This window comes from Nyctibius grandis, chromosome 7 (assembly GCF_013368605.1).
Source record: "Nyctibius grandis isolate bNycGra1 chromosome 7, bNycGra1.pri, whole genome shotgun sequence".
Taxonomy (NCBI): domain Eukaryota; kingdom Metazoa; phylum Chordata; class Aves; order Nyctibiiformes; family Nyctibiidae; genus Nyctibius; species Nyctibius grandis.
This window is the reverse complement of record NC_090664.1, coordinates 49,523,266-49,536,059: the sequence shown is the minus strand read 5'-3', so window position 1 is coordinate 49,536,059 and position 12,794 is coordinate 49,523,266. Positions and strand designations below refer to the sequence as shown.

At 41.1% G+C, this 12,794-nt stretch overlaps 1 protein-coding gene across 1 annotated transcript in view; it reads right to left on the bottom strand.

The window, feature by feature from the left end:
* Positions 1–491: 491 nt before the first annotated feature.
* The window catches only part of PTPRN2 (protein tyrosine phosphatase receptor type N2), a 698,861-nt gene continuing 686,558 nt past the window's right edge, over positions 492–12,794 (bottom strand). The window contains exons 23-24 of the mRNA XM_068404529.1: positions 5,995–6,068; positions 492–563 (exon numbers count right to left, since the gene is read on the bottom strand). Of these exons, the coding sequence (XP_068260630.1) occupies positions 492–563; positions 5,995–6,068 (146 nt within the window). The remainder of the gene's footprint in view (positions 564–5,994; positions 6,069–12,794) is intronic.

Genomic DNA, 12,794 nt, shown 5'->3' with positions numbered 1-12,794 from the left:
CCCTCAGCACTGTTTCATGCTCTTGCTCAGCACTGTATAGGAACAATTGCCATCCTCTTCAGGCCCCCTGCTCTTATTCAACCTTTGAGAAGTTACAAAATATAACAGAACACTGTTTGCTGAGACTATATTGACTGCACTAATTAACCACAATACTGTATATTTGCTATTAAGAACATGAATGTGTGCTTTCAAAGTGTGACATTCAGGGCTTCGAGGATGTGAAAGGAATTCGATGGATTGTTCTGTCACTTAATCCGAGGCTTCAATGTACTTTTAAAAATTTGTTTAAAAACCCAAAAACCAGAATACACATTTTAACTGTTGAACTTTTACCAGCTAAAGGAGTTTGTAAGGACCCTATCACTATGTGGTTACAACAGAAGATACACAGTTAAGGTCAGGTCACGGTTTCCAAGAACATTCACAGGGACTGAGGATGAGGAAAACGAAGGACAAATCCTGCAGGAACCTTCGGGAGATGGAGCCGCTCACTGGGGAAGTGCCTTGAGTATTGCATTCACTTCCTCTGCAACCGCTGTCAAAGCGAACTCAAACTGCTCCTGCAGAGAGAACAAACGCATACTCTGAATAATAAAACGAAACACTTCCCAAAAGCCTGGTGCACTACTCTGCAGCCGAGTATCCTCAAGACATTTTAAAAAATATGAATATGCAGGATGAACTGTACACTCCAACGGAAAGGAACAAAATGTTCTGGGATTATTGATGCCATATAACATGTCTGACAGCATCTTGGAGTCATTTTAATGGAGAAAAATGTTGGTAGCAGAAACTAAGCTATTGGGACACAATGATGTATTGCAATTGCGTGGTCAGAAGGGTTTGGGAGTAGTTGATCGCCAGCCATTTCCTTCTGACACAGAGATGGAAACTTGTTAACATAATTGAGATATGAAATAGGTGAGATGCTGCAATGCCTTTGGCTTTTCTCAGGGCTGTTTCTGGTTGAAATCAGCTAGAATATATATCTCCTCACCTTATATCTATTATATAAAACCATATCTGCTTTTTGGTTTACCTGTTATTGTTCTTTTTCAGCCTCCCTTTTTAACGGCCTTTCTGTACCCACAAATTACCTAACAATGTTTAGACCACTCCTATTTAAGAAATACTTGGGAAGGCTTTTCTCTACTATTAATTTACTGTAAGCATAAAAACAAAATTACTAACAGCTTTCTGTGCTGGGTTGCCAGAGGTGTGAAGGACACAGGCATGAATGGCCACCTCATCTAGGTGCAACCCTAACACACTCCTGAACTGTCTAGTCCTACAGTAGGACAAATGAGCTTTACTTCCTCAAGGTTAACAGGTGTTATATTTTCTAAGCAAGTAATTTTCCTCAGAAATTTAGGTTACTGAAATAACTGACAGGATGACTTGGTGTTTGCAACTTTTCAGATGAAAAAAGAAATGTGAGCAGTTTACTCAATATAGGCAGATCAAGGACACCAGACAAGGACTGTGGAGAAGTTTCTGTATTTTCTAGAAGTACTCCAGTCGTTTAAGCCACCTGGGGTCAAGAGCCATTGAAGAATCAGCTTTAAGAATGGAGGTCTGAGACGCACCCTGCAAAGTATCCTGAGATCACTGCTGGGATACCATCTGTGTCTGCAATCAAGAAATTGGTAGTCTGGTAGGTACACCCAGCCCCACAGTCTGCGCTGCCAGAGATGTGCTGTGCAGGATGGCTGCAGGTATGTACGCAGCAGTGGCAGACGGCTGCAGAACACAGGCAGCCCTGAAAGGTGATTACTGGACTAATAGCATTCATTTTACACAGTGTTTCACTTCACTGTGGAAATCTGCAGGAAGGATGAAAGAACAAACTACAGATGTGCAACTCATTCAGAATGACAGCTGAATTTTAAGTCCTGCAATTCAGTGCCAGTCTTCTCTGCCTTGTCTTACCCCACTGCAGAGTCATCTCCCATGTGGAGATGTCTCAGAGAGAAGCAATGTTGGGCACAGTTCCTGAGCAGAAAAAGAAGAACAAAGCTCAGAATAATTTCTCAGAGACACTGACATTCAAGAATCTTGCTGTCTGCTTGGTGCTGTCAAAGTGGCATCCTTGTACATTTGCTGGACTGCAGCCAATAGTTTTTAATCAGACATCGGTTCACCCTAAAGAGTAGGACTCATCCTCATTAGGCACAGAAAATGGTGTATATGCCTGCCTATGCCTCCCTGCACTCCCCAAGGTCTCTGCAATTAAAGAAAAGACTGGAAATGCTGGTGGCCACCCAGGAGCAGCAGTTATATTTTAACTGGAGCACAGTGAATTCATGAGAGGAGCTGGAGGGCAGTGGAAGCAGAGAGGACATTCATCTGGACACGGTGTGCCAGAACCAAACCGGGTGCTTGTACTGGCTCAAAAAGCTTTAGGAAATTTGGGCTGATGCATGAGAAGTGCCCGCCTCTGGGAAAAAGAGCCTTGGCAGGAAGAGCCGACAGCCACTGGACCCCATTGATGCAGCCCTGCGAGGTGAGAGACCTGTGGAGCAGCCTGTGCAGGGTGGGAGGCCCTCGCCCTGGAGCTGGCAGGAGAGGGGCAAAGTGGGTGCTCCCAGGATGCTGGTGCTCAGATGTGAGGGGGACAGCTGGTGCCCGTTGCTGCCAGTCCTCAAAGCACGGGGAGCACAACAACAGAAGAGGCTGATCTGAGCACGATGGGGTTGACACAGTGATGCAGCCAAGTTTCAGAGATATGCAGATGCCTCTTCCAAGATGTGGTGGGCATCAGTTTGGAAGAAGGGAAGCTGCCCATGGTAATGAGGCTACCTAATGTGCTCTTCATCTGAGTATTTTATGGTCAGGAAAAGCTCGTAACATCGGGGACTACAATACTTCAATATTAGTCCCATTGCTGAAAATAACTTACACTACTCTAAAGTTATTCACTGAGTAAATCTGCCCTTTAACCTTGTCCGTCTGAGATGTGTTCACCTTATTGTGAAGATCTCTCAGGCTGGAGACCATCTGACCTGCGAGTGCCTTTACCCCTCATGGAGGGGTACCCTCACGTGAGCACAGGGCATCATTGCACCACCTGAGGAAAAGTGTCTGTTTCGCCCGAGGACCGTGGACTCACCCACATGAACTCCGAAGTCCAGATATGGATTTTGGAGACAAGTTCAGTGGAGACCACCAGCTAACATTAGGTGTGACCCTACATTACTGAAGCAAAACAACTTACAAAGCATAATCTTTACAGCCAGAGCTCAAAACTGCCTGTAAAACACTGCAGTAAAGGGGACAGCAGAGCAGACACGAGATGTATGAGGACTTGGTCTTTCTGGGATGGCGCAGCTGAGCTCTTCCCCCTCCTTCCTTTTGCGTAATACACACAGGTGAAATGCAGACAGTGCAGCTTCCATTGATGTGTACCACCACCCTCCAAAGAAAAGCTTTTACACACCCCCCATACCTTTCCATGAGAACAACCACAGCAGATCAAATTAATTTCAGTAATCTTTAAAGGAGCTCGGTTTGTTGGTTTGTACAGCTACACTGTCATTCACATATGCCATTCGCATATGCAAGATTGACTGGTGATGAATTTTAACATCTAGCTTTGCCTAGAAAACAGGACAGGCATTTTGGGGTGTCAGTCCACCTATAATGCAGAAGTGACAAGAATATATTTAGTAAAAAATAATAAGCTATGTTTCATTAAGTCTATGAATAAGAATTCCCAGGAAAACAAACTGAGTACATGTAGCATATGGGACACAATAAAGAACCTTAGCTATATATTACAGATTGCAAGAGGAAAGATATAGAAGAAGAGAGAAAAAAGGAAATATATATTTTTCCCATCACCGAGAATAAGACTCCTCCTGCATTATTTTTTCCTCTCATTTGTGGCATATCAATTCTATTTATGATTCTCCTGAAAAAAAAAATAACAAAACCACAAACCCTCTATTATGCTTCTCAGAAATGCCGAATGTCGTTACGATAATTTCATTACCATTTATTATATACAGTGCTTTTGAATTAAAGATCCCTTCCAGAAGACAAAATGTTGCAAACAAATCTTTTACATGCTTATTGAAAATGTGGAGCGCTGCCTGCTGGAAACACAATAACACTGCTGAAGTAAGTTGGTGTTTATTTTGCCTAGGGATATGCTGTAATTGGCATTTCTAACCTGACTTTTAATCCATTGTTTTAAATTACTCCAAGAGTCTAATATTCCTCATTTGTATTCAGCTGGGAAAGCACAGGGGTTTGTTTAAATCCATCAGAAAAATTCTCTGGGGATCGTGCCTTGCTAGCATGTAAGCAGATATTTATAATTTGCAAGACATTAGCTTGAATAAGTGATTTGTGTGGTTTTGAGAAAATGACAATGATGGAAGAAGGAGCAAGAGGAGAGATAAGCATTATTCTGAGAAAATTTTTCATCCTGGATGAAAACACAGGGTATGTTTCTTTTCTGGAGCTCTTCCAGAGAAAGGTTTGGAGGGGAAAAAACACGTCTTGAGTGAGATTTTCATGGAACTTGGGTAACTATGTCTGAGCTAAGAGAAGTTGTTCACATAACCTCATTCTTTGGTTCTGGAGTTATGTTTTTTCTATTGTTGAAGGCAACAAGCTGTAATTTCTCTGCCCTGAGAGGGAAACTGGAATCAGAGCTCTATATTTCTACAGAGCTGCCATATATTTTGGATGCATTTACAGAGTAGCTCAGGACTTGCCTCTTCCCTCAGTGTAAATATATGTGACATTGGATACTGTGTGCTATATGCATTTTTTTTTCCAGTCTGAATAATCAAAGCATAAGAAAGATTTGTGCAATTTTATGTCTTACTTGCAGATAAAGATTAGTTAGCTTTGACTGGCTCATTTTTATTTTTCATGCACTTACTTAATTGGTAAATAATAATTAACATCCCCCCAACTGTTCTCCAGCACCACTTCTCCTCTTATTAGTGGGAAGATAAAATGATTAGGAAGAGATTCAAGAAAAGTTAGGAACCAATGATTCCTGCAAAACACATTTATTTCACCTTTGTCCCTCAGCAATTTCAACTCTCTAAATGCTGCAGACTTTCCTGTCAGTTCCAGCCTGGCCAAGACAGAGTGCTGTCACGTTGCTTTTGTTACTCAGTTCAGGACTATATCTCTCATTCGATATTTTACAATGTCATATACAGATTTATTTGGTCTGCATGCCGTGAATGAGTTTCTTTATTGCCATTTTTTGCAGCTCTTAACTTGCAGCAAATACCCCAAAATATCATTCCATACATCACTGAAATTGTTAATAATATAAAGTTTCATTTCTAATTTAAGGCACTACAATCACACCATCAGCTATCTTTAAAAGTTTTACATTGTGGGAAAATGTCAAAACTATTACAACTGACAGGAATTACAGAGTAAGATGTTCACCTCACCAAAGGGCACAAATATAGTCACATTGCTACATCCATAAAGGACATGGCTTTAGGCACAATGCAAGCTCTTCTGTTCAAAGATACTAAAAATGACTTGATTTTCTACAAAACTGTATTTGCTTTAATTAAAAACTTTTTTTTTCAGAAAAAAAATCAAATGCAGCAGTTACATTCTCTTTAACGAGTTGAAGCTTTTAAAAACAATATTATATGCGCAGTTAAGCACAGATACTCTAAGAAAATAATCCATATTTCAGGACGAAAGCAAGAACATTCTTTCAAATGCACATTTTCTTTAGTAGGCTATAGATTGTTATCTTGACTGCCCTTCATATATGGTAATCAAGATAGATGTTGGAGATGTTACAAGAGCGAGCAGTAAACACCAAAGAAAGTTGCCCAGATAAATCTTCAGCATAAATAAACCTCAGTTGGTAGGGAGCCAAACAGAGTAATCAGCAAGCGACCTGCGTTAAATTAGGTCATAGCCTCTCTCTTCTGTCGTGAAAACAACTACTGTGAAAGACCTTTAATGTATTTAAAATCCCAGTGGATTTATTGACAGTACCTTTGTCTGGACCATGCCTGGTCTCTGGTCCCTCAAGTGCTCCAGGGTAGCAGCAATATCAATCTCTTTAGCACCTGCAACAAACCACAAATTGGGCTGAGTTCAGAGCACAAGATAATCCATGCTGCATCTGTCAATCTCTTGCTATCGGGTTCCCTTTGGGCTAACAGTCCAATTGAAAATTATTACATCCATCTCTCAGCAGACTTGGCAGGCAGCTGCAATTTTTGTGTTCATATAGAAAAATAAGAGGTTGGGGCAGCTTTTATTAACATTAATTCAAGAAAAGCCAGAGAAACACAAATTCCTAAAAACGTCTCTGCACCTAGAGCAGAATATATTTTGCAGAACCTAAGGGTCTGTCCTGGCAATGCCACCCAGTGCCCCTTTGTGACTTCTAAGGGTATGCACTGAATTAAGGACCTACCAGACCATCTTGCTGCGTGATCACTGTTTGAGCTTGTAAATCTATAGCATTTTCTTTAGGTTATACTTTGGGTGTCTGGACACCGCGGCTGCATAGTGATCGGCAGCACCAGGATGCAGAAAATAGGCATGCGGAGCCTAACAGCTGTGGGGACTGGCTCCCTTCCTCAGTGCCAATGGAGGTGCTTTCTTTTCAAACATGATCTACGTAGAGCAAAGCAAGTCCTTGCACCTCTCACCTTTCTTATAATAACCCAGAGCCTGGAGAACTGAAGGGGACAGGGAGATGCCAATTTCCTTCCAATTTCTGCAAGTTTAAGATGTTTCAAGACCACCCTCTTCATTTTCCTTAAGTGCCTAACCAGATACATGTTTTTTGAGGGGATTGAGAGGAAAATCAGGATTTCAGTCCCTCTGGTGTGAACACCAAGAGTAGAAGCCTGGCTGGAAATCCTTTGAGCTGAGAAGTTCAGCTACAGAATTTGGCCCTCTCACATCCGTCCCCTTCTGCATCTTGCAGGAGCATCGCACAGCGCCAAAGCATCGGGCAGATGGGCAGAGGGTCATCCTACCCCAAGTGTAACTGCCCCATCTCCGCTTCCCCATCCCCTCCTGCCCTGGTTCTCCATGCATTCTCCTAGGGCAGACGTGGGTCTGTAGCCTCTGAAGCTTAGGAAGATGCTGACCCCAGGTCTCCCCACTCTTCTACATACACTTTCATCATTAGATGGTTTATCAAGGACAGGGATCAGCTACGTTCTGAAATTTGCTCCATTTTGAATGATACTCAGTGGTGTGTTCTGAAGACGACCGTGGCCCTTTGATGTACAATTTGACAACTGATTCCTGTTGGCTGGCCCTAGGAATCTCCTGGCCCAGCCTGTGCCAATTTGGGACTTTCTTCTGGAGGCATTTAAACCCCCTCAACTATTCACAGTGGTCTCGGAGCCTAACGTGGAGGTCATGCACCTAAAGCGTTGCTGCTGCACTAGCTCACTCTAGAACATATACTTGTCCAGTTCCCAGGACTGGATTTGCATAATTGGGCCAATGTTTACCACTATTTCTACATAGTTTTCAATAGTTTCTACAACTCTTGCAATTTAAGGGCTTAAGTCTAACTGTAATTATGTTCAAGTCAATGTAAACATTAAGCACCTCCTCATTTACCCAACTCAACTTTATAACTCAATATATTTTCAAAAATTCAGAAAAGCAACTAAAAGTAAATGATGTAATTTGGTTTCCTTTGATAAAAGACATGAGAAGGTATTTAAAAATAACACCAGCTCTAGAAGAATAATTAATTTGCAATACATTCTTTGTATTGATGAAATTATGTTTTCCAGCTGTATCAGAAATGGAATTAATTCATTCAGTAAATATAACAGTAACAACTTAGAAAAGGTATCATTTGACAGATATTTTTGCTGATTACCACAGGTTGGGGCATTGTATGGTTTTTGCTTCCCTCCTCCATGCATTGTACAGGAATTTACAGGGATGAGCTTTGAAAAAAATAGAAAGTTTTATTTTAAAATACCGCGCCCGCCCACTTCCTTAGAATGGACCAGAGCAATACATACTCACATAGGCTGTAAAGTCTGATAACAGTGACAGTAATTATACCTTAAGTCTGTTGCAGGTTTTACAGTGGCAGTTCATCTGGAAAGCATCAGTAAAGGTACATGCTTTGTAAACCCTCTCACTGGTGTAACATGGTGGCTCATTGCAGTGTTTGGTCTCACACATGCACGTGCAATTAGGTGGGGTTTTCCTGTTCCACCACAGACGTCCATGAGAGCAGAGCTCTGTGAGTACCGCACACACTTTACAGCCTTACCTGGGGCCTCATTAGACTACCAGGAATTAAAATGCCCCAGTAGCACCTTGGCTCAAAGTAAAAGGAATTATCTTTTTCAGAAATTAAGATATGAGAAAAATTTAAGACATTGACATAGATGAGGTTACCCACAGTCCTGAGGCAGCCTCTGAGATGTGCTGCAAGGACCAGATATCCTCCCAGGGGAGCTGGCAGGCTCAAGTGCCACGTGGGCTTCCCCAGGGCTGCAAATGTGTAGGTCCCCCCTCCATCACCATAAGCACTTCTGATGTCCTCAGCCCTAGGTAATTAAAATGAAAAGGAGAGCAAAGTATGACTTTGCTCAAAGCATGTGTCTTGTTCAGAGGCCAAGGGGTTAGACGCAAGGCAAAACAGAGGCAGAGACTGGTTTGCTACCTCCTTTTTCCCATTTCTTAATGCCTGTGATACTATGGTGATGGGAACCACCTAAGTGCCTAGAGAGGCTGATCAACAAAACTTAGCGTTGCAAAGATGGGCAGCTGTTTTAGAAGAAAAATATCTTGGAAGAAGAAAATCCACAGGAAAAAGAATGAAATCAATGGCATAAAATAAAGCCAGTATGACTTGTTTTCTGTCTACATGAGCAAACGTCTCTTCCTACCCCGCATCCACCTAGCAATAGATGCTACTTGTTCTGCATCTATTTGCTTATTGTGCCTAAAACAAATGACTTTAAATATATATTGCTAGTCCACTATTAAATCTCATTTTGTGATCAGGGCTTTTTTTCTATTCAAACCTACGCTAGATTGCTGTTATATTATGTAAATTCAGCTCACTTTCACTGATGTGTGCGATGATAGTCTGTAGAAAGTTCTCTGCTGACAGAGACAGACAAAGGAAGAGATTTTCAAGGCACAAAGGGAGGTCTGAACCCACCCTGCCTTCACAGGTGAGAGGAGTTCAGTGTTTAACTGCAGCATGAGCTTTCAACTCTCTTCGGAATTATTTTGTTGAAATTTGACACAAATTCAACACCTTCTTCACCATGCTGAGGCTTTCTCTTTAATCTGAGAGTACAACAGTATGTCATGACATTCTACAGTACCCAATAACACTTTATTTATGCTTTTGAGACATTTCAGGTGACAAAAAACACAGCATATGTTACATGACATTGGGAGAGACGGATATTGCATCTAAGGACATTAGGGTCCTATCATGCTCTTACCGAGATGGCTGCAAAATAACCGCACACTGCTAAGGTATTTTAAACATTGCTTATCTGGAAAGCCCCCATACAAACTAAATTTGATGCAGTGGTTTAGAGTACAAGCTGGAAGAACTTGACTCTCTGATTCCAAGGATATCCCATTACTGAAAGTGTTTTGCTCAGGCTACTAAACTATGAAGTCCAGTAATAGATGAAGACATGAATTGTCGTACAAAAATAAGCTACAGGAAGGGTTAAAAACACTAGGCTGGAGAGCACTGACAATTGGAAAAGAGAACACAAAATGTGTCCAAAAGGCACTATTTTCTATCTTTTCTCCCCACCAATACATATGTGTCTGCTTAACAGTGCTACTGGTTTCAGAAAATAAAGAAGGGGATAAAAGAGGAAGCATTTAAAGAATAAAGAACTGCCTTTTCACCTTTTGACTGTATTTTTCTCTGCAGGGAATAAATTTAGTTTGTGTTTGTGACAGGTTCCTTTTTCACAATGGATTTCATTCTTGTTTTAAATGAACTTAAGAATCTAGCTTAGTGTGAGACTGAGCTGATGTTGTACCAGCAGTATTGTGAAAAATGACGGTGCAATGTGATTTTTTTTAAAACAGAAGATGCATTTGCAGAAATTCACTGTGAGCCAGATACTACTAGCCTTCCCCCTGCCCTTAGCAGCTCAGTGAGCTAGCTGAGTAAATACCTCCGAAAGCACTTCCACACCAGTGTAAGCCATATTTTAACTTCAGTAATTAACTACCATCTTCCTACAGACTCGAAGCATTCTCAGTGAGTGCACAATAACCCACATCAGGAACATTAACTGGATAAACTAAAAGAAAACAAGAGAAAATGCAAGCTGAATGATATTTTGCCCCCAAGGAGAGAAGCAGTTTCTAAAGTTTAGGGTCATATCCTCTGCAACCCTTTCTCTCCCCACAGGCACCAATGCAGGATGCACGCTGGCACTTAACAGCTGGTGCTCCTGATTAGCAGATCTCAAGGGGTTAAAGTGTTTGCCCTTAGATAGTTGTGTAAGTGGAGTATCCGGCATGTCATAAAAACACGGGTAAAAGTCGAACTCCCCTTTCCTCCTGCAATAAATAACGAGCTAGCCAAACTCTGCCGCAAGAGGCTCCATGAGGTGACCAGCAGCAGCTCGCAATATTTAAAATCATCATGAATTACCTAATGTTAGTTTTATGACTGTAATAATGAAATCTTCCCTCTCTTCTCCTCCCCCTAAACATGGCAGGGGACCCATTGTGATAAACACAAGACACATGAGAAACACTGTGGAGGATAATCCCTTCCACATTGTAGCAGCATTGCTGTCACTGTGATGGTACAGGAATATGACAGATAAAGTTTGTTGAGAGGGGTAACATCTTTTAATTTATCAGCTGGGAAGAAAAAATGAAGGTATATCATTAAAAAGTGGTTTTCAGGTTCAGCACACTACAGAGCTTGTGCACCTGGAAACGTGCTGTTTGTTTTTTTCAGTTATAAGAACAATCCGCGTTTGTTACATAAATGTATGAAAAATTTGGCTTAATTAAGGTAAGCTTTGAGATTTTATTTTTACATGATAGACCTGAACATACTTGCACTGAGAGAAAAGTCAAAAGTTCTATTTTATTCATTACTAATGAAATGTGCAGCATAGATTCTGTGAGACTGATAGAATTTTATATTAAAGGACTATATTAAAAGGAATATTTTAGATTCTAGATGCTCTGAATTTTCTGTGTATTTATAAAAATAGAATGAACCTTAAATACTTCATCAAAGCAGTTATTTGTGGGGGGGGTTCTTTTTAAATAACCCAAACTGAAGAGTGTTCTTTATGATGTTTCACAAATACATATCACTCATAAATATTAAATTAAAAAGGATTTTTCTAGCTGGGAACAACTTTCAGATCTACCGGTATATATCCTCAAAAAGGATTATAACGCAGAATGGCTATATATTTGGTACTGGTGAGTCCTAAAGGACGGCTTGGTTGTTAGGTTGTTCTGTTTAGATACATATAATTTTATTCCACACTGAGACTCTGACTTCATGCACCACTTTGGTTAAATCATTAAATTCACCCTTTGTTTCAACACCATCATTTATAAAATGAACCACCTTTTTCCCACCTAATAAGTTGTTATGAAGGCAAATTAATGATTGCAAGGTACTTGGACCTAGATAGATACTCTATTTTTTTTCCAATACCCTCTGCACCTTTCTCAGCCCTCTTTCTGTTCCCCTTGATCATAAAGTGACCACAAAGCTGAATATATGATGTAGGAGTCATGCTGAGCAGTTGTAAATGTGCAATTATTAGCACTGTTACCATTTCTCCTTAAGGAGATGATGATGATCTGTGTGGGAATAAGCATGTATCCCAACAGAAAAAAATGGAGTACTAAGGGGAATACAGAAATGACCTGTCAAGTGCCTTTCTTTTTGCAGCAGAAAGTATTCAGTTTTATTCCAGTCAGATACTACCTGCTTAATGCATCTTTTTATATTTATTATATTGCATAGATTTTGAATTAGGCCTTGAAGGGCAAAGGGACTTGTTAGGTCAGATTAAAAACTGACTTGTTAAAATCTCGAAGGAAGAGTCCCTAATACAGTTCTTTCCACTGCTGTTGCTAGAAGCTGAAAAAGATCCAATTAATATTTGCAAGATGCTGCTGATCAGCAGCCTTTTAGCCTCAGCATCATGCATGGTGCAGTATTCGCAGGCAGTTGGGAGCACCGTGGAAGAATCACTTGTAGTACTATGAAATAGCAAAAATACATGTGAGAAAGAAAATAAGGGCAAAAATAGAGTGTCAGCAAGGACAATGAGCTGTCTCACCACAGCGTCTCTGTGTTTAGGAAGAATACAAGTGTTTTCATGTTTGGGTGTTGACTGCATGACTCATGCCTAGAAGTGATGCTTCATGGTCAAAGCAAACTCGTGCACAGCAGCTTTATGCTGCCTTTCTTCCCTCCCCGTGTGAGGACTCTGACAAACAGGCTTTCTTCCGTTTAGTAGATTTTCTGGCCCTTCTTGGTGCTCCATTTTGCCTTAGGAAGGAGGAAGATAGTGAACTGTGGAGACCCAAGGACAGTAACCTCCCAAAGAAGGACAGACAGTAAGTTGAGCCAGGTCTGACAGGAACTTAATACACAGAAAGGGCCCATCTATACTGCTGGCTGTGATATAGAAACAGAAGAGGGCTCCCTGGGGAGTTAGGAGGGTGTATCAGTATCCATGGACTATCACACTGTCACAGCTACGGTGTTCCCAATGCCCAAGCTAGCTGGACGCAGCACAGATATGCTATAGATCTGCAATGCC